The following is a 22,149-nucleotide window of genomic DNA, read 5'->3' on the forward strand; positions in this document are numbered from 1 at the left end:
TCTGGGATGTGAACAACACTGCGGCTGAAGTCTGTGGTCACATTATTCTCTCTTGTTCGTGTCATTATCACTGCTACCACTAGAGGTCACTCTCTTCCAAACATATTGCCCACATTTTCCCCTCAGATGAAACTAAGCATGAAATATAAAACGAGTGGAGCTCCCCTTTAAATTAAAAACACAAACATTTATGTCAGTAGTAACATTTCCGGAAACTTTGGGAACCGAGTTTCAAATGTGCGCTTCAACAAGTGCATTCGTTATTTATTGACGAAAGGCCATTGACTGATGCTGGAAGCAGTTCAGAAAAAAACACGGACTCACACAGTTTTGAGTGAAGAGCGACAGACTGTACAGCTGGTCTGTAACTAATGCATCATTATACAATACAGACTTTATTCAGATATTCAAAATACCTTAAAGGCAGAATCAGAATCAGGCACTCGATAATTTGACTGTGGCTTCGTTTTTCTTTTTTTTTTTTTTCTTTTTTTCCTCTCAAGGGGCTACCTAAGTTAAAATGATTAGCTAGCCTCCTGATATGTACCTCGAGATTTTCATACAAATGTAAACATTCAATGATATTGCACTCAAGCAGCGTACCAACCGATCAAATGATGTGTCAGCACACAGGCTCGTCTAACAATAAAGTGCTTGGATGTGAAAATATCTGACCCTCTGAAATGTTTGACTGGAGCTCCGTCGAGATAAAACACCAACAGGTGGGACATGCCACGGCAAAAATAAAACCACGTGTTTTTGCTTGTAAGCCATAAACGGGGTACCTGAAGCAAAAAGAAAGAAAAAAAAAAGCTTCCAAATGGTGTTTTGGTTTCAGTTATTTACATCCCAAAAAAAAGTCAGACAATCTTCCCGTGCTCTCTTGCCTGCAGGAAGAAACAAAAAAAAAGAGAGAGAAAGATTCCCAGTTAAAATGACGACTTCTCATCTATAATTCATGTTTTATGACTCTTGCGCCCAGCACTTTGCTACACGTGTGATTTGAGCTGACAGTCGTATATCATCTGCTCCATTGGACAATGAATCTCTCATGAGTCTGTTTCTAATACGCGCCGAAAGGTCTTAGAGGTTGGCGAATATTCTTGGATTAGAATCGGACGATGCGCAGCTGCAGGGCAGATTTATAGCGTCTTTCTCCCTCTCCATAAATCTAGAGTCATCATCCATTTGCACTCCCCTCCATCAGCCCATTCTCACATCTATTGATTCTCCCGTCCCTCCGTCTGCCCCGCACTGACCTTGTCGCTGCTGGTGGGGTGTGCTGGGTGTGTTTCTCCTGACTCCAGGCTCAGGACAGACAAACCGGAGTCTATTAGTTCATCTGGATAGAAAATTTGTAAAAAAGAAGAATGAGCTTAACTCATTAAACGTGCTACAAAGTGAAGGATCGCTGAGGCGTACCTGCGTTTGTGTTGCTCATGTTGCATTTGGCGAGCTCCACAGGCTGAGACGCGGAGGCCTTCTCAGCAGGAGGGGGGCTGGTAAGTGTGGGGGGGCTGCTGTCCTTTTCAGTATGTTCAGTCTGAGGCGCCTGCTGCTGAGCATCGAGAGGAGCAGCCGGGCCGCCTCCTTTATCCTGAGGGCTGGCGTCGTCCTGTCTGGCACTGACCGGAGGTTTCTGAGACCCCCGCAGTTCCGGCTTGTTCTTTTTGGGCGAGGAGGCTTTCGCAGAGCGCGGACCTCTGGCGTCCGAAGCGACAGAGTCTTGAGAGGCGGCGGTTTGCCTGGGAGGAGCCGCCTGGACCAGATCCTCTGAGAAACGTACTTTCTTCTCCGTAGCGGCGGTCTTCCCCTGACTCGGGGCGTCGTCTCTGGACCCGCTCACCTCGTCAGGCGTGCTCAGTGAATCTGGGCTGGGCGGCGACTTTGTTTTCGTGTCTGTAACCTCAACCTCCTCTGTGAGGGCGTCGAGTTCCTCCAGGAACTCCTCCAGTGTTGTATCCAAAATCTAACACATGAGATAAGATTGGATCACTTTGTCTTTTTTTTTTTTTTTTTTTTTTTTTACATTTATGTAAACAAATTCAGGTTGGATTTCTCACCTGAGGGTTCTCTCCATCCTCATCTGGCTGCCATCTGAAATCAAACAGATTTTGGTCAAAGGATAATCAGGTTAAGGTCCAATCACGGTGTCACGGCAAAACGAGGAAAATGGAGTTCAGTGACAAACCACTATTCCACTGATTTAGCAGCTCTCAAGGCAACATTCACCCATTGACACACACATTCACACACAAGGCAGCTGCCGTGCAAGGCACTCAGTCCATCCCTGGGGAGGGACGACCCACTCTATCAATGCAAACACACAGGAAGGTGGAGTTTTGAAGGATCCTTCTAGGAACATGCAAACTCCATACAGAAAGGACTTCTTCACTGTGGCTAAAGCCTGTTGTAAAAGTTCAGATTTCAGGCATTGTTGTGTCTCAATTTGTTTTAATCTGACTAATTTCATTTGTCTGGATATTTGCATGAGGCCCTGGTGCAACTAGAAGTTCACTGGTTCCAATCCATTGATATGCCGAGTGGGTCTGTGCCTGAGCAAGGCCCTGAGTGCCTTGCTTCAGGAAGCGCAACTGGTTTACGGAATAGATCTCAAACTTTTATGTGAGCTTATGACGGAGGCAGGTTTCAAGACGTCGTACATCTTTCAATTTTTATCAATAAACAAGGAATCCACTGTTTGAAAAACATTCCTTTGAAAGGATCTGGAGGTGGAGTACCATCAAAATGCTCTCTGGAAGCAGCCCCGATGTTACACCACTCAATACCACACCAGCAGCTGGTGAAACCAACCAGAGGAGTTAGGACCAACAGGCTGAGGCGGATTGCTCACGCCCCTCCGGGTTCAGTGAAGGAAGGATTAAAGTCTGGGGCTCCGGCGGATCTCAGATGGTGTAGCGGTCGCCCGTGGGCCGGTGATGCTGCGGCAGCGCAGTCCGATAACACAAACGTTCCACTGCAGGGTCCCCTGACCCCCGTTCCTACTCCCAGTCCCAGTCCCAGAGGCAGAAACCCACCTGGCACGCTACACCTTCAGCGCACGGCGCCTCAGTCCTGTGATGTTTGGAGGTGGTGAGCAATGCTTGTGTAACCGCACGCCCAGAGAGCGTCTGCACAGTGGTTTGTTTCAGAGGGAATAAAACGCCGATATGAATGGACGCCTTCTGGGTTATTTAGTCAGCTGCTACAACTTCTATATCAAGTCTCATGACGTCCGGGGGGATTTGTGCACGGGGGCACGGTGCAGGAAGACAACATGGACTCCCACATCTGCTTTAGTACGTTCATTAGTCATAGCATCGGTTCTCGTAGCGATATTTCAGGAAGTGGTGAAAGACGTGCAGATGGTGGGATGATCATCTTTTACTCCGGGCTGTTCAGAGGACGATAGTTTAGCTGCTACTGACCTCCTCGCTCTCCCCGTCAGACGATCTTTGCCTTTTGCTTTGCTGCTCATCACTTGCACATTTTTAGCTCCTTTATCTTTTCCTCGCTTGTCATGACCTGGAACGGGAGAACACTGAGAGTTAAAGATTCTATCAGCATCTCTGCAGGAAGCAGGAATATTCATTTATTTATCTGACGCAGCGGTTTTCAAAGTGGAGGGTGACTGAGATATGATCCAATTAGCTTGAGTGTAACAGATACACACAGATGACAGGCTGTGGGTCTGATCTGATCTGTCAAACACATTTTAGTTCAGTACAAACACGCAGTAGTTAAGATTGGTATCACCTGTGAATCCCAACAGCTGTAATAATGCGGTTCCAAGCTGTGTGAGAGTGAGCTCGTCCTCCCACACTTTGAAAACCCTGATCACCAGAAAACACGTAGTCTACCTCTTGAATCACCGCCTGCTCTGGCTTGTCCTTTTCTGGCACTTCTTCCACCTGGAGCCACACAACACATTTTTACCACCGTGAGGATTTGAGGAGGTGTTACAGGTGTTGCTGCTCGCGTTTGGTGTGTTTCAGTGTCTCACCTCTGCCGGAGGGGCCCCAGTCTCTGTCAGGGAGGGATTTCTCTGAAAACCTGGAGACAGACGCAAAGGTTAGAAACAAACCAAAACCAATACAAGGTTTCCATTCTTCTCTATAAATAGGCTGCTCTGAACTCTTAGTGTATCAGTAATCATTGATCGCGGCTCTTGATTTGAGATGATGCAGCATCAAAGAAGAGGTTGCACAACAAAAAAAAAAAACACACACTTCCTACATTTTACAACCATGAAAAGCCTCCAATTACAAGCATTTTCTTCTCCGTTTTCGCTGGAGGTCCTTGTTTAAGCCTCGCCAAATAAGGCAAAGCATTCCACCCTTTATCCCTTGCTAAAAATAGCCGTTCCTCTCTTGTCTCTTTACGTTTTGATGCTTCCTTAAACAGCACATTAATACACGCTGAAACTCGGGTCACTCTTTGTACTCCGGCTCAGTTTGTTTGAATTCTACTAAACACTTTAGATTAATGCGCTGTTTTTCTTTTTTCTTTCTTTTTTTTCCCTTTTGCAGTCACTTTGAGATGCTATTGTGTGATTTCTTCATGGGAGAGCAGACTGTCAAAGGCGAACAGGCAGCCCAGGGAATACACACATAATATCACGGACTGTTGATGCGGTGACGCAAGTTCCCTTGAAAAGCAATTACTCTGCGCTGTTTGGTCATTGTGCAGCGTCCTGTGACTTAATGAGGATTAGTCTAGTGATCATGCGGCAGAACATACAGTCAGCTCGTCGAATGGATTCTTCCACCGAATGATGCAAAGAGAAAGAAAAGTGCTGTTCTGCAGGGTCTGTTTCTCCTCGTCTGCACAACAAGTGGATGAAAAATCACTGAGTCAAGCTGCTGAGCATCAGATGGATCTGGTGCTTCAGGAAGTTCATTCTGTATTCCGTGGTCGTCCGTTCATTTAGCATATTCACTCGTTCTATCCAGACGAGAGTCGTGTCGAGCTGCAGCTTATAGTGAGTAAAGTGAAAACTATAAAGTTACTCATGAAAGCAATATGCAAAAAAAAAAAAAAATTCCCTCTTCCTACTTGAGGGAAAAAAAAAAAAGGTCAAACTGGGAGCTTCCCACTGGGAAAGTGGGAGGTTTCATATATTTCCCAGTGGCGGGACGGAGTCACTCAACGTGGCATCAGTGGCAGTATTCTGCTGTAAGTCAGGAAGTGAACTCTCAGTGCGCACATAAAAAGTTATTTGCATCGTACTCATAGCCATAAATTAGTTCACTCCCTTTCACCGCTTCCAGGATGTGAAGCGGTCTTTCTGTGTATAACCATAAAGCCTGATAGCAGCGGTTTGGTGAGTAACGGCGCCACCACTGATCCTCCGAGATATCCGATTCTGTTACTGTGGTGGGTTAAATGAAAGAATGTCTGACCAGTGATGTGTTGGTGATGACAAGAGCAAACTTAGTTCTGGACAAGTTGATGTGTTAAAAAGAAATACAAAGAAGGGCCTAATGTGAGGATCTGAGTTTACAGTTGTTTTCATTTGATCGAGTTGATACGTCCAGCTCTGTAAAAGTTACGGCTCATCCGGGGGGGTGGATGAATGAGAGACCCTGTGTTGTTGGAGAAGATTAAATCTCCTCTGTGGTTTAAAAAACAGAGTGAATCAGCATGGAGATGGGGAGTCCAGCTAATGAAAAGTACAAACAGGAAGAGCAGCTGTGAGAAATCTGTGACGTCGGCAGGCAAGGAGCCCTGGGAAGGCTGAGGGGTCTTACATGTTCTCGGTTTTGTCCATGTCCCACGCCCGTCTCCACTGGCCCTTGGCGTTTTTATGGCGCGCCACCCGCTCCCTGTCGATCTGTTCGCGCTCCTTCTTCCAGCGCAGATACTCCTCCTGCTCCTCCTTGGACGTGGGGATGTTGAGGTCCGTGCCGGCCTGCGGGCTCTCCGGCTCCTGTGTGGGCACAGAACACTTCACATTATCTAAACGCATTAAAAAAAAAACCCCAAAAAACCCAAGGATGGTTGGCGATGGAGCGCCGCCATTAAAGCTAAACACCCCTCAGAGTGAAATGTCATAACGCGTCTGACGTCTCTGCAGGGTCGTCGGCGGAGGGAACGTGGTCACGATCAGCCTGGGTGGCCATAAACACCGACTGCTCCTCGTACATAAACAACACACACATCAGCGGGATTCAAATGGGAGCGAGCAAATGTATTTCTACTGCCAACTGCTGCTTCACTGTATTACTAATTACCCGCATTCCAGGAAAAAGTTCCCCAATGTAAAGGAAACACAATTACTCCCCCCTCTTCTTAACCTGTTTATCGATTACTGTGACTGGAGCAGACAGGATTGTTGCTCGCGATCGCTGAAGAGAGAGAGAGAGAGAGAGAGAGAGAGAGAGATCTGAAAAGGGCTCTTTAACACATCAAAGAGGACAGAGGCGATGCGCTCATGTTACAAAGCCTCGGAGGTTGGAAACAGAGCCGCTCTGTTCGGAAAATCACGTCAAAGGACCGGGGAGTGTCTGAGAGGAAGACGGAGAATGAAGCGACGTTCAGACCGACAAAAATCAATACAGTCATCATGCCGGCCTGCATATCAAATCTCAGAAGGACAACAAAAACAGAGCTGGTATAAAAAAAAGTGATGGGTCATGTTTTCCTCTCAGGGGGTTGGACCAATCGCAGCGCAGTAAACATGTTGCCTTCCTACATGCACGTACTGGAGAACATGGCATCTGTGCTCTTCGCTCTGTTTTCCGTCTCCTCTCTCCTCCCCTCTGGCCCTCAGGATGTCCGGGGCCACACGGGAGGGCAGATATCGCATGTTCCAACAGGCAGCCTCCTGCTCACCAAACACATCCACTAATTAGGAATTTTCAATTTCTGGGCTCCGCGGGGCCTCGCGGGGGTGTTGCCAGGCGCTGAGGCAGGTAGGGCGGAGGATGTAAGGTGAGCATGATCAGTGCTGATTTCTCTAACTTATTCTGGCTTTTTTAGAAGGTCTAGACCCAAAAAAAACTATATTTCTTAACCAAAGAGCTCTCACAGAGAAGACACAGGAACAGAAACAGTTTCCTTGAGCTCGGACTAATCGAAGAGGCAAAGCGCGGAGAGCCAGAGAGGCATGAACAGCGTCACTTGTCATGCGGCGTATTCCTCGGGCCTTTGAAGCCCGTCCTCCCTGCCTCCCCAGTCAGCCTGTTTATTGCACGCCTGATCTGTGAGACAGCTCTGAGCTTCTCCAGCGCCGCCAACACGCAGGCCAGCGGGAGGCAGATGGGGACAAGCGGCAGAGGAGAGGGGCGTGCGTGGCAACGCGTCGCGCCCGTCTGTGTGTGTTTGTTGACAGAGACCGAGCGACTATTTGCGTTTTCCCCCCATTTCCCCGCTCACACGGCGGCTCTGCTGTTTGGAAGCCCTGGATTTCAGACCTGTTCTCATCCATTCGCCTGTCTTCGATATCTGCAGGGTGCGCCCTGGACAGCGTTTCCCTACATCCTATCTTTAGCGCTGGCGTGTCCTTAATGTTCTGACCGAGGCTTTTCTCCACGGTGGATGTTTTCTGGAGGCTTCAGTGTTTTTGTTGTTTTTTTCCCACAGTCCAAAAATATGCATGTGAGGTTAATTAATGGCTCTGAAACTTGCCTGTAGGTGTGTGTGTGTGTGTGTGTATGTGTGTGTGCGTGTCTGTCTCTTTGTGTTTGTGTTTGGACTGGCAACCTGCCTGTGCACATAATTAGTTGTGATCTGCTTCAGCGTCCCGCAACCCTGAACTGGATAAAGTGCTGCAGACGACGGACAGCTGGCTGCTTGTACTGCATCATGAAAATAAACACGGAGAAAAAAACAACTTTCTTAAATATTTTAGGGTTTGTCAGCACTGACTGAATTATTTGTTCCAGTTTTTTGTTGTTGTTGTTGTACTTATTGGACTTTTGGTCAATGGTGCGAGTAGAGCAGTGATGGGAAACAAATTTTCCCCAAAGGGCCACATCAGAAATCAAGCACTTCTATGGAGAGTCGAGACATAAGGCAGCTTGGGTTTTCTCAATAAAAACACTTTTTCAAACGTGATTTTTATAAGCTGCCATTGCTCTACGACACTTTTTTCCCAAATGTGTCTGAAAATCAAGATTCAATTTCTTCTAAATCTGACGCTCAGTAACTAGGTCAATAAATACTAGAATTTCTTTTTTTTACTAGACTCTCTTTTTCTTCTAGGCAGTATGCCCAGCCAATAATGTAACTGTAGACAGTCATGTGAAAAATCCAACCATTTCAGATGGAATAAAGCCAATAATAACAGTAAGGTTAATTTGATTCAGGGAATCAGAGACACCCTGTCAAGCAGAGCCACATATGGCCTCATGATGCCCTGGTCTGGTGCAGTGGTTTGCTCTCTCACCTCAGAGTGAAAATATCCCCAGTTTAAATCTGTTTTCTGAGTGAAGTTTGCATGTTTTCCTCTGTACATATGGCGGGGGGTTCTCAGGTTTTCTTCCACAGTCTAAAACATTTCTTAAAGATTAATTTTTGACTTTAAATTGGTAAAAAGGTTTGTGATAGGTACGAACTGTCTATTATGTATTCTGTCTTCGCCTAACTCCACTCAGTGCTAGAGGATGGATGGATGGATGGATGTGTGTGTTGGTAAACCAGTATTTCACCTGACTTTGCTCTGCCACGCCGCTTTGCTCCTCAGCGTGCTTCTGCCCCGGTTTGATCTCCTCCTGTCAAAGAGACGGAAACATAAACAAGACGGATGTGACAGGGACAACGGCGACACAGCCGCTTGCTGCTGACCGATTAAACCTGGCTGTGCAGAGTCACATTATCACTGCCACGAACAGAAAAAGAGCATCTAAAAGAGGCTGGAGCTCAAAGATAAAGAGTCCTACACTGCCTCCAAGTGGCTTCACAGCATAACTGCATGTGACGACACAGGTGTCGCAGGTGAAACTTGGCCCTCTGCACAGGGCTCGGCCTGCAGGTCGGAGGTAAACACTACCTGCTGCTTTGAAGAAAATCCTACTCATCTCACGGGAGAACTTTTCGTTCCGGGTCTATTTCTGACGGCGAGGACGAGCTCCAGTGAGCACAGCGGATGAGTCATGTTGTGATTAACAGCAGCACTTGAAAAGCCAAGGGGAGGGGGGGGTTTAAAAAAGAAAAAACAATGAGTGGTGGACAGAGTGGTCCGGCGGAGCACCTCCAGCCATACTCGCTCTCACGCCCACACCCACATGCAGTCTAACCCATGCACAAACACAAAGGAGCTCTGACTACCTTTGCTTTCTGCTGGTTTTTCCTCCTCACACTTCGTCTTCCTCCTCTCCCTCCCTGACTCTTTCCTGGAACCTTGCCAGGCCCGGCATAATGAGCCTTTTCAGAGTGAGAAGGCAGTTGAATGTTAATTAGATCAAATCGGCCCTTTTCAGGATGGTGGGAAGGGGGAAACAATCGTGCCAGCAAAGTGTAGACCTCTTAATGTTTCAGAGTGAGGGGAAAGGAGGCAGGAAACACTCGGGGGGCTGCCAGCAGTCTCTGTCTCACCCTCCTTTTGTTCCTCCCCTCTGCACTTCCTTGCGTTCGCTCATGAGTGTGAACAGACAGTCTAGCCATGAGGCATTAAAATCTGCCTGTGACAAAGCCACGGCGGCCACACCCCGCTCGCAGCGGCATTATTTCTTTCCAGGGTGTCGCTCTGCATTGCACACACTCATTGGGAAAATATTTTTAGAGGAAGGGCAAAGCCGTAGCAACGCGTCGATTCAGATTCAGGACAGTTTCTCCTCCCGTATCATCCAATGGCGGCAGCATTTCTCCCGCTGCTCCCATAAAGCTCGGTAAGTGATACTGGCTGTGTAAACAGCGGCCATGTGGAAAACCGAGTCACAGATGACTGGTGCACTGGAGCACTGGCTTCTGTTCAAGCGCTGACTCAGTCCACACGAAAAACAAAGGGGGGACGAACCCAGCGGGCGAGAAACGAAAGCAACAGAAGCGCGTGTCGAACTCCCAGATTTAACTCAATGAGCAGCACAAGCCGAACAATGCACGTACATATTTACATGGAGTATCAACTTCTAGAACCCGGAGTGTGGAGAATGCCACAGTGAGCAGGCTGTCTGCGTTTACAGCAGCAAGAATCAGCCACCTGTACATCAGTTCACTGACTGAGCAGCTCGAGTGTGTGTTTCTTCGTCTCACTTTGTGTGTGTGAGAGAGAGAGGCTTGAAGCAGAGCAGCTGCTACTGAGTTTCTGCATACCCTGGGGTGGGGGGGGGGGCTAAGGTCAGTGACAGTGTGGCATTTCACAGCCCCAGTCGGGGGTGCTTCATGTGCACACGTGTTTCTGCCTCTCTGTGTTAAATATGGGATCCTGAGCAGTCCGCTGTGAGCCGTGATGTTAAGTGAGATACATCATCTTCTATTTAATGTAAATGAGCACGTCAGGAGGCTTTTTGTTGAACTCTCGCCGAGCTGCTCAAAGGCATTTCCCCACAGAAGGTGATCAATTATCCTCGCGCTAAACTCATAACAAAGGCTCCTTGAATGCAGACATATAATAAAAGAAAGTAATACTAGACTAATAAAATTGAAATTGTGGGTCTGCAGAGCATGCACTCAACACGCTCTGCAGCTCTATTAACAATCAACGCAATCCTGACACACGCACCCACACACACACACGCACACACACACACACACACACACACACACACACCAGTGTAAGTCCACCCCCTGTCCACGAGCCTTTGTGCTCCATCACTGGAGGGGCAGGGCCAGCCGACATGTCTGACATCTATGTAAAACACACGAGTGCAGCAGGAGAGCGTAAACAAAAGGGGAGGACGTGAGAGTGGAGAGTTCACTGCGTCTGTTTCAGACCTGCGCCGCCGCGTCTCTCCTGGTCATGTGAGCTGGCTGCTTCCCCCTCCCCGCCGACTCCGCACGCCTCGCCTGTCCGTCATCTGTAGGGCTCTTGACATCCGCGGGGCCCGGCCTCTTCTCCGACTTCTCACTCACCACCCTCTTACCCTGCAGGAGCGGTAACCCGCGTCAAGGTACTGTAGCTGTTTTACACCAACAGCAACATGTTAATTTGCTCGTGCATTCAAGAAATTTGTGACTGTATTTTTTTTTTTGTTACGAGTCTGTATTTTTTCGTTTCCTTTTCTAACAGTGCAAAGCAACACCTCAGCATATGGCAACGCAAGAGCCAAGAGAAGCCCAAACATATGAAAGGAAACAGGGTCACTGAATGAACAGACTCACAAAAAAAACAAACAAGAAAAACCAACAGCAGCTCTGAATTATCATAAATAATATATTAAGATGATAGACAGGACACGATCAGAAAAAGCCTCATTGGGAGTTCATCAGATTATTAACGTATCAAAGCATCAACACCACATGCTATATGTTTATCAGCAGTTAGATCCAATACGAGATAACACATTTTAATCCAAACATTGTTGACTGTGCTATCACTATCCAGATTTATATCATCTTATCTTACTCGTGATAGCTGACATTCTCAATCCAGTTCATTCATGTGCAGAGGATTTCCAGAAAGTATTAGTTTTGGTTTCGAGCAGATGCTTTTTTCAGGGAGCCGAATAGACTGACTTTGAATGAGCCAGTGACAGTCTAATGAGCCTGAGCTGTGCTTATTTGCATGGATAAAAGCAGGGTGTATTTTCCCAACATGCCTTGTGACCTGCAATTTTATTACAAAAAATTATGACGAAAAATAAGCCTTATCGAAAGAGACTGGCTGTTCTGCAAATGTGATGAGGACAAATTAAAAGCATAAAATAATCTATTTTGCAAGAAAGCAAGCGTACATGCAATGTGATGTTAAAGTCCCCCCTCCATGCAGCTCTCATTGTTTTGTTGTATTTCACTGTTTCAGTTGAATATGTTCATGTTGTGTCTATTGTCTGACCCACACTAACACTGATTCAATGCTTCCAGCTGTCAAAATGACACATTATTGCATAAACAACAGCTCACTGAAATAAATCAACAAGTGTTTGATCACATTCATTTTGAGAGAACCAGCCTGAAAGCTTTGAAAAGCAGGCACTGAGTGATTTTGCTTGCACGCACATGTGTGGGTGGCAGGGCCGTGTTAACTGATTAATGTACAAAGCACAATGCAATTTGTTACCTCTGCTTATTATTGTGTCTGTTTGTGCCACATTTGAAAGGAGGTGAAAATCGGCTCAGTCTTCAGCAGAGAAGCTGCTTTTATTGTGATGAGAAGCATTTCCTCAGCTGGCTCACCACGGCTTTTGCTTGTGGACTTTATGAACTGAGATTTTTTTGGAAGTGATACTTCCAGCTAATTTTTTTCCACATTACCGAAGCTGAATGTATACAAACCCTTCATTTAAATACTCTTGTTTGAGGGGAAAAAATTCAATTAATAGGTTCTTAAAGTAATGTTTTCTTTATGTTAAAAGAGCTTTGCTTCTTATGTCCCTGTTCCTTGAATGCAGATTGCATTGATGTGACTGATTGATTAGTGGTTGCTTTCATGTCATTCTTCCATTAATCGCAGTACAACCACGGTAGTTTTTGCTGGATTTGAGCAGGAAATTGGCAGAGAAATTACCTTTCTACCCGCCATTGTGACTGTCAGCTGCTTCCTGTGGCCTCGGCCAGCATCCTGCGGGGGTCCGTCTCCCCCTCTGTCGGGCCCGGCCTCCTGCTGTCCTTTCCCAGCTGGCGAGCCGCTGCTGAATGGCTTCGTCACCACCACTCGACTGTCCTGCTTCCAACCGAAGACAGACAACAGGCTCTGAATTATTTATTCAGTCTGCCCGATGAAGAAAAGGTGATTTTCAGGAACTGTAATGCAAGCGATACTGCAGGGTTTTCAAAACGTTGGTGCACGACTCCACCCTAACGCTGGAACCCGCTGGTGTCGTTTCTGCTCGAACATGGTTGGATATCTGTCAGTCTCGCGGACACTTACACTGGTGGACTTGCTGATTGTGATGGTGAGATCGTCAGCTTTGCCCTTTCTGCTCTGCAGCGCCATTCCTTCCTCTTCCGCCCTTTTCTTGTCCTCTTCCACCTCCTGAATGGAACCAAGACCACAACCAAATGATCAGGAAGCTCATAAGACCTGGAAGCTCCAGTGTAGAGATCTCCTCCTCTGTGCTCACCTTGTACCTCTTCATGAGCGCTTCGTTCTTCCTGCGGAGAGCCTGGATCTTCTTGTCCAGCTCCAGGTCCCTCTCATGATCCCTCTTGGGCATCATGTCTGTGGAGGCCTGTGAAGGAAAAAAACATACATTTATTAGACGCATAGATTCAGTCCATTGAGCATTTTTTGCTCAATGCTTAGGTGGTGTGAATATACAAAATATTTCACATCAGTAGAGGAGCTTCCATGAATGAACGGTTTACCCATCCTCCTCATAGTCTGATTGGCCACCCTGTGTGCTTTTCCAAAAACTAATGATCCTACAGGATGTTACTTGCTAGGTAAAAATACCTCTCAGCCTTTTCTGGCTCCTCAGAAAATCACATCCTGCAATCAGGTCTCAATTTCAGTTGTTGTGGTTTTACTTTTCCAGCTGAAATATTCTCAAATTGTATCTTGACTATCTGACCTACACAAGCAGATTCAGTCCTTCCAGTTGGTAAACAACAGATTTATGCATAAGACAATACGGTACATTACCACAAAATGAAACCTTTGATGCATTCTCCTTATTGTTCAACAACATTAAGACAAAGAGGTGAAATGCTACTCAGTCATAGGCTGGCTAGCCATTTAAAATTGTCCCCGTGTCACACCACTGCCGTAACATAAACACACCCTCACACAGTCCACAGATGGAGCATTCATTAGGGAGCTCAGTTACACAGCCAGAGCGCATATGCAGAGCATCCGAAACATCCCGCAGCAGCCAACAGGGCAAGACTTCCTGCCCGACAAGAGGCCCCGCCGTGAAAAAACCCAGGGGTGTGCTGTAACGCCCGAGATATCGTCACTTTAACATGTCGTACCGATGACGTATAGTGTAACGATAATAGGGCAGTATCGTCAGTCAACACTAATATCTCTTTTCATCAACCTGAGATAACTTTACAACTGTTTTCCCATCTGCTCTGTGCAGAGTCAGGAAAGCTGAATGGGTGAATGGGTGAATGGGTGCATGACTACTGGTGAGTGAGAGACAACTCTTTGCAGAGCGAGGGTTTGAAAGAGTATACGACCTTTTTTGAAGCACGCATTTACTTCAAGTGCAGGTCACATGCGTGACATGTTAAAGTTGAGCTAGCTGAAATAGCACTGCAGCCATAGAGAACACAGTAGAAGAAGCTGCAACAGTTCAGAACATCAGCAGTTCAAAACCCGGCTATGGCTGTCCATGTGCAGAGGTGTCCTTGGGCAAGACATTATAAATCAGGGGTTTCTTCTGAAGGATGAGAAGCGCTGCGCACAGTAGCTCCATTGTCGTGGTGTGTGAAAGGCTAAATGAAGCTGATCGCATGAAAAGCTTCAAGGCTGTCATGGCAGGGAACAGCACAAAGTAAGTGAGCACACGTGAACTGTTCAGCTTGTTTTTAGACGGCATGAAGCAAATAGATCCAGGATGAAAGCTGTGATACCATAAGAGGAGGTGGCTGAACATGAAATGAAAATAAAAGAAAATTACTGGAGATAATTGCAAAGTCTGAATTTGAGATACAACATAGAAAATACCTTATAATAAAGTCCACAAACAAAAGCCGTGGAGAGCCAGCTGATTTCCTCTCATTGCCTTAGATTAACAGTCCTGCTTTTTTTTTTTTTTTTTCAGATTAAAAAAATATTTCATGATGCGTTTTGTTCGGTTTGTTGGTTAATTATAGATAGAATCCATCCCTCTCTGAATTTAAAAAAAAAAGTATTTCAGCAGGAGGGGATCTGTCGACAGGAGAAGTAATCGATCTTGTCCGTTCTCCTCAAATCTGATAATCCGTATATGACTTTGTGAAGACTTTGTCATTGCCAAGCTGCAGATAAAGTTTCACTTGACAAAAACACAGTTGCTAATGCAACAACTTCTAAACTTGCTGTTTTCTGGTCAATCTTCTCAGACATGGAAGTAGATTGACTTCACTTTCACTTAGAAAATGTTTTTTTTTTTTTTTACAGTGACACAAGCTCAGAGAGCCAATCTGACCGGCCCTGTCCAGAGCTGTGTGTTGCTTCCAGTCTGTGTCAGAGCGCTGGCTGAATCTCCCACCCCGGGACACACTGACCCCCATCAACTGCACCCAGCACAAAGACGACTGACGAGCACCTCATACAACCCCACTTCAAATCATCAAGATTACCAGCTTAATAACTCTAAACGACGACTGTGTGCAGAGGTGGCCGTTTCATTCTCCAGATTTTCTTCATCCCTTCAGAGGAGTTTAATACGGACACAAGCAGCAGTTCTTGGATGATATTTAATGAATGATAGACACTGTCAAAAACACAAAGAGGAGATTTCAGCTCAGTGGGCTGAAGCACGTGTTCCGCTCCTTGAATCAGTGCTGGCATCATCTGCTGTTGTTCACAGCTCGGGATATGAGACGGTGACGCGCCAAGTCGTCACTTCTGCTTGTCACAGTGTTGATAAAAAAAAAAAAAAGATAATAATTTTGAATGCATGCCCTGTTTCACTCTCTGAATGAATTAGTGAGGAGGGTCAGACCTTCTTTGACAGAGGCAAGAAGTAGCTGTGCCAAAGTGAATCAGTCATCCTCCACTGTTTTCCCCCGGTGACGCCACAAAAGTCAAGGTTGCCTCTGTGTGGTATGATGACTCACAACGAGACGGCGCTCAAAAAGCATCATATTGGGACTGAAAGGAATTCATTTTTCCATCACTGCTGCAAAGCATGGCTGCCAGTGAGAGTACTGTGAATGTCAGCTCGGAGATTAAACTCAGCCAGCGCCGACTTTTAGTGGAATAAAATCAAGCACTTCTCCAAAAAGGGAGCTTTATCTCAAACCTGCAAAGACACGAGTGCTCATGAGAAAAAGTTTACACTCACTCGGAGAGGCGGCGGGCTGGAAAGTGGTTACCTCACAGCTTCTAGTTGTCAGGGTATCCAAACACAACAGACCATGAGGACATACCACCAAGAATAGTTAGGCGCAATGGAGAGGCACGCCGCTGAATCCTAAGCTCGGCGAGCCCGCCGGAGTGATCGCTGCCCCTCCGCCGGACCAAAGCGAGGGGTCTCTGTGAGGGGACGTCACACCTCCGGGCTCTGCTGCATAGCTAACGTGCACACGTAATCTCGGCGCGCACAGAGACGCCGTGGCTCTGCCAGCGGATGGCACCCATGCCTGGACAGGCGGGCAAGGAAGGGGGTGTGAGGAGAGGGGAGGAAGAGGGCCTGCGGAGAGGACGCTGCCAAGGCTCCCCGCCTGCCCGGCGTTCCTGCCTCCTGCCGGAGCAACAGCAGGGGAGAGAGGGAGCCGGAGGCACAACTGAAAGGCTGCGTGCAGCCACAGCTAAATCTGCGACAGAGCGGGAGAGGGAGGCGAGGGGAACCGAACACCGGGGAGAGTGTGGGATGAGAGAGGGGGGAAAGGGAGAAGACGCACTCACGGGTTTGTCCATGTCAGCGGAGAGAGCTGGGCTGGGTCCTGGCGTGAGGCGGCCGAGGCGGCAGAGAGGGCTGCCTGGAGTCCACGATCATGCCTCGATTACAATGAGCCAAGTTGGGCAAGCAGCCAAGATGTCTAACAAATGCACAGAGCTCCCCTGTTAGCGGATTTCACGGCACCCACCCGCCTGTCCTCCCTCGCTCCCTCTCTGTGGCTGTCGTCCTCTCTCTCCCTCCAACCCTCCCGCATGTACACTCTCTCGCTCTCTCCCCCTTTAAAGCACTTGCTCTTTCCCCTCCTCACTTGTCCTCTAGCTCAAAGCATGCTGGTTAAATCCAGTCAGCAGCCACACATTCACTGAATTTTAAATCAGCTCGATCACTGCACTGGGTTCAGTTTTGTTTTATTCTAAAAATACATAAATAAGAGTTTTATAGTGTTTTTATTCTTATCTTATTTCAATACATTTTAATCACCTTATTTTATTTGCTGTTTTGTTGCGTTCACTTGTATCTTATGTTCACCTGACAATCATCTGAGTCACTCAGAATTTTATTAACTGCATAAAATGAGCAACAAAATGTGATTGCGCTCAGCAATTTATATTAAATGAAACAGACTTTTTTTTTATTTCACAATCTGTTCTAAAATATGTGTAGTCTATTTGGCAATGACAAATGTAGTTTTTATTATCTGTTACTGTTTAATCTTTCTTGCTTTTCTACAGTGACGATAATCACTCAATTCAAAACTAGTTATACCAACTTCACTATAAAACGGCTGTGAAGTGTCCAAGGATGCATCTTAAAGTGAATTTAATCATTATGCAATTCTATCATCCTTCATTTTATGAGAAAAAAGGAAATAAACTGAAAGCTAATAGTAATTAGACCAAGAGATTTACTCTAATTGTTATGTCCTGATACATTTTCTGTCTTTTTGTTGTTTTGTACCACTGAAGCTGCTTCAATAGAAAATCAATAAGCTGTATCTAGTCTTGTTTGTTACAAAGACAAAGATTTAACCAGGAGCAAAAAGAAAAAAAGAAAAAACAGTAAGTTTACTCTAACTGGGTTGGCTCTGGCTGCAGGTTGCAGGTTCGATTCCCCATCTCCCCACTGTTCATACATCAAACTGAGGAAAGACACTCTGCACCCCCTGTTCCAACCCCCACATTTCCTTGGATCCACCCCTCCCCATTGTATCTATAGTCTGCTGCTTTTAGCAGCTCTACTCCTCAATACATATAAAAATAAGTGAAGTTACTTTTCTGCACGAATAGTTTTCACGTTTGCAAAAATTAGAAATATTTTAGTTCTTGTTTTTTTCAAGACCAAAAGTATAGATCATTAAAAAATACTGCAGATTCTGTATGAGTGAATCCCGATCTCTGTTTCATTATGCATGTTTGAAAAGATTCTTGAATGCTGAGGATCTCACCCGCATCTAAACGTGCCACTATTCAGACAAATGAGATGCGTGCGTGTTTGTTCCCACCGAGGTCTCGGCAGCTGCGTCTCCTACCAGCTCCAGACTTCACGTTGGGGGGACTGAAGCACTAAAAGGAGCTTCCATGATGACAGCAGTGGGAAGGGGGAGGAGGTCAGGGCCTGAGGATGCAGGATTTCCCACAATTCTTTATGTGTGGCTTGATGTCTGTGCCAAAGCCTGAGAGACCCAGGAAGAGTAGTCCCTCCAGAGCTCGGAGCCGCCGCTCTGCGATTCCCACTGCATGATGGAAACAAGTCGGCGGTTGAGCCATGCCAGTCTGAGCTGCTACATTTCTAGCATTCTCATCCGCATAGCTTCCATTCCACATGGATCAGTCCTGCTAACAAGCTAAAGCGCTTTACTAAATATTTCAGTTTCCAGGGATGTGTTATTTAAGGATTAACATAAGAAATATTTACAATATACATGGAGAAGCTAAGATAAAAACAAAGTTTTTATGAGATCATTTATTGCTGCCTTATGGATGCAAACAAGCTTATTATCACAGTTAACAAAAAATAAGGGGATGAACTGAAGCTCAAATGGTACTTTTTTTTTCTTTTATGCTACATTTATGAAGATTTTCCAATGCCAGCCTTTACTCTTAAGCTTTATAGCTACAAATGGCTAGCCAGTTTTGCTAATTTTATATAATCAAGGGTATTATCAACAAAATTTTGTGTGTAAAGGTTGATAAATGAGTATACATTTTCAGTCTCAGTCAAGATGTAACTTTCCAACTGGGAACCTACCAGTTTCACTCAATGCATATGCAATTTTCCCTCTAGGAAAATTTGACTTTTTTTTACCTTCCAATGACTCTTTAACACACCATCAGGGCTGTCTCGTCTCGTCTCGTCTCTGGTGTTTTGTTCCTGGTTCTTCTTCATACCATTGCAGGTCTAATGCTGGATTCTTCATAGCTGTTGAAAACGGTCCCCAATGGCCTCTAAATGACTCAAACAGAACAATCAATCATTCATAGTTCACGTGACAAAGCAACACTACAACACAAAAAAAAAAAACGTTCTACTTTACTACTTCTGGGAAGCTCCTCGGCACTGGGCTGACGGCTGATTCCACAAGCAGCTTAAACCTCAACAAATAATGCTGCATTAAAGCTTAATATTTTGACAACAGACACCTGGTATCTTTTTGTAAAATGTCTGATTTTAGCCAGACAACACCTGCATGCTTTAAAAGATCCACTGTGAGGTGAACTGTTTCTGCTGGGGTCAAATTTAACATTTCCAAATCATAGGCATTTTCTCAGTTTGATGTGTTTTTCTCTGCTATTTCTAATCAACACTTGAAATGATTTGTAGGATTTGTAACCAAACCGCTGCAACACTCATAAAGCGAGTCTTCACCCACAGAACATTATAATTACACACTTTACTCTCTGTGGAATATTAAAAAACAGGCCCCGCACAGTCCTGGCTGTTAGATCTGCACATCCCGGCTGTCAGAAGCGTCGCCACAGTGATCATACGACCCCTTTTAGGTCTGCTCCACAAATAATTTGAACTGCTGCCTTCAGGCTGTCATTACTGGGTCAGTCAAGGACACATCCAGTGAAAAATCATTCATCTTCTCTGGCATGAACTTTGCGAACCAGCCAGATGTGTATGAAAAGGTTTTAAATTAATTTTATGTGTTTCACCAGAGAGCTGTAATTACCTGCCCAACAGTTTGTTCTCAGACTGCTGATTTACTGGAGGTTGTAGAGTTTCTAAAATGAGATGGGAGGCAGGGATTCAGTTGAAACAGGTAAAATCAGGCCCGTTTGGGCTGGCTCAGATCAACATAGACTATGTTCTGAAGCTGCTTATGGGTTTATACAACTGGGAAACTTATTTATTCTTTCTTCCTTATGGTTTAATTTGTAGACTTTTAACAGTATTGTCTGTAACAAAAACTGTATCATTAGAACAAAATGAGCAAACTTAAAAGACAATGTTCAGTTTTTATAACAACTCACAATCTAAATACAATAATATAGTCCAGTTTTTGAAACTCTGCTTAAAATTAAGTCAAGATCATCTTGTCTTTTGCTTCCCAGTGTCATTATGATGTGTGCAGGGGCACCAAAAAGCGGGGGGGAAAGGGGAAGGATTCTCGGGGCCCATCAAGGCCCCTGATAAAATTATAATACTGACAAAATGAATATGGCACTATCATTTCTTTTCTTTTCATGGGGCCCAAACCCTCTGGTGGCTCCCCTGAATGTGTGTTTAATAAAAACTCATGTTATGCAGTGTTCAGCTCAACCAAACTACTATCCCCAAACCACATCAGTGACAGACTGACAGAGTCTGGCTCTGTTTAATATGTGCTTCTAAATTTTCCTTTCTTCTGTCACCTATGGTAGGATTTTTGGGATTTTCCCCTCTATTTAATTTGAATAAGGACTGCGATGAAATTAACACGTTTTATTGAGTTTTTTTTTTTTATTTTAAAACTTGATAAGAATCACTTAATTTAACAGCATCTGTTGTATGCAATGGTCTGTATAGACTTATCTGAATTGAACTTGATTTTTACGATCTATGGATTTTTCCCATGGGCAATACACACCCAGACAGGCAGTAAAGTAAATGTACAAAAGCAAATGTTACCCGATTTTAAGATTTTTTCCAATAATACAAATTTAGAATCAAATCATAGGCAAATATCATACTTCATGTTTTTTGTCTTGCAGCATTTAAAAAAATATATTTTCATTTACTTTTACTCAGGTATGTTGGAGAAACATAAATAAGACAATATTTTCAAGATAAATGATTTCTTCGCGGTTATAGAGATTATTGAAAATACTATTTCTTGATAATTAAACTTAATTAAACCCATATAAAGAGTAAAAGTTATACTCACTGACATGAGGCGAACTCACTGCCATGAACAGGTGTAATGTTTTATTTCCCCCAGCAGGGGGCGATGAAGCATCAAGTCAAACCTGGAGAACATTCATTAAAAACTTTAGAATAAAAATGATTTATTTATTTTATGGTGTGTGTTTCTAATATAATCTCCTCAATGAGTAAGAGGAATTTGATTTAGAGTGATCTTTTTAATCAAAGTAGGGATAATGTACAGTAGTGTGTCAAAGTTTCAGGCAGGTGAAATGCAATGCTTCTCCTCCAGCATGTAGTACCTGCAACAAGGTTACGCATTTATTCTGCAGCAGATGAAAAATAACCCCCCCCAAAATAACTCAAATCCTGAGAACTATCACCTCACAGTTACCTCTATCCTATTTTAAAACAATGATTAATTTGTGGTTTATATTGCTTTGACTTAACTTATTGCTGATGTATTGTAATTAGTAGTTACTGGACGTAACTCCAGTTCTATGAATAAGTGCGTGCCCGCCTACGGGCTTCGCTATGGGGACCTCGTCCTCTCGACCAATCACTGAGACAAAAAGGAAGCTTGACGCACCAATCCCCTATGTGTGATGGCGCAGCGCCACGCCCTCCGCCAAGGGCATATAACCTCAGGGGGCCTTCTGCAAATCCTTCTTCTGACGAAAAGTAAGGAAGCAGACAGCTGGGCCAGCAGGTAGGCGGGCACGCACTTATTCGTAGAACTGGAGTTACATCCAGTAACTACTAATTCTACGTCATAAGTGCTTAGCCCGCCTATGGGCTTCGCTATGGGGTACTCACCAAAGGCGAAGGCCATAGGGATGAATGTACTCCCAGCTGGCATGCTGACAGGATTGATGCGTAGGACGGAAGTAACAAACCGTACGTCCAGAACAATCGTAGAACTCCCAAAGAACGACGTGGGCATCGGTGCGCCAAGCGCAGCCCACGACGTGAACAAGCATCGCCACAGCAACACACACACGCCGGCCACGGCACAGCCAAGCAGCAGGCGGGAAAGCCCTGGTCTGCGGCCCCCCAGGGACGCGGAGACAGGCCAGAGGACCGAAACGGTTAAGCGACCGAACCCCTGTTTGTGCTAAAAACTGACATGGCCACAGAGTCTGTGCACATATCCAACAGATATGAGCGCACAAAGGTGGACGCAGAGGCCCAAGAGGCAGCCTGGCAG

General features: G+C 45.4%; 1 protein-coding gene across 1 annotated transcript; it reads right to left on the reverse strand.

Moving 5' to 3' along the window:
- Window positions 1-554: 554 nt before the first annotated feature.
- ccdc9b (coiled-coil domain containing 9B) lies at window positions 555-16,770 on the reverse strand. Its single transcript, XM_030117653.1, has 14 exons — window positions 16,601-16,770; window positions 13,164-13,271; window positions 12,971-13,075; window positions 12,608-12,763; window positions 10,876-11,025; window positions 8,652-8,714; window positions 5,751-5,929; window positions 4,004-4,053; window positions 3,861-3,911; window positions 3,429-3,525; window positions 2,064-2,097; window positions 1,423-1,969; window positions 1,260-1,342; window positions 555-887 (listed from the first exon to the last, which is right to left on the reverse strand). Exons 1-14 carry the CDS (start codon window positions 16,610-16,612, stop codon window positions 861-863), a joined length of 1,662 nt encoding a protein of 553 aa, XP_029973513.1. The 5' UTR covers window positions 16,613-16,770; the 3' UTR covers window positions 555-860.
- Window positions 16,771-22,149: the final 5,379 nt, after the last annotated feature.

This window comes from Salarias fasciatus, chromosome 19 (assembly GCF_902148845.1).
Source record: "Salarias fasciatus chromosome 19, fSalaFa1.1, whole genome shotgun sequence".
NCBI classification, from domain to species: domain Eukaryota; kingdom Metazoa; phylum Chordata; class Actinopteri; order Blenniiformes; family Blenniidae; genus Salarias; species Salarias fasciatus.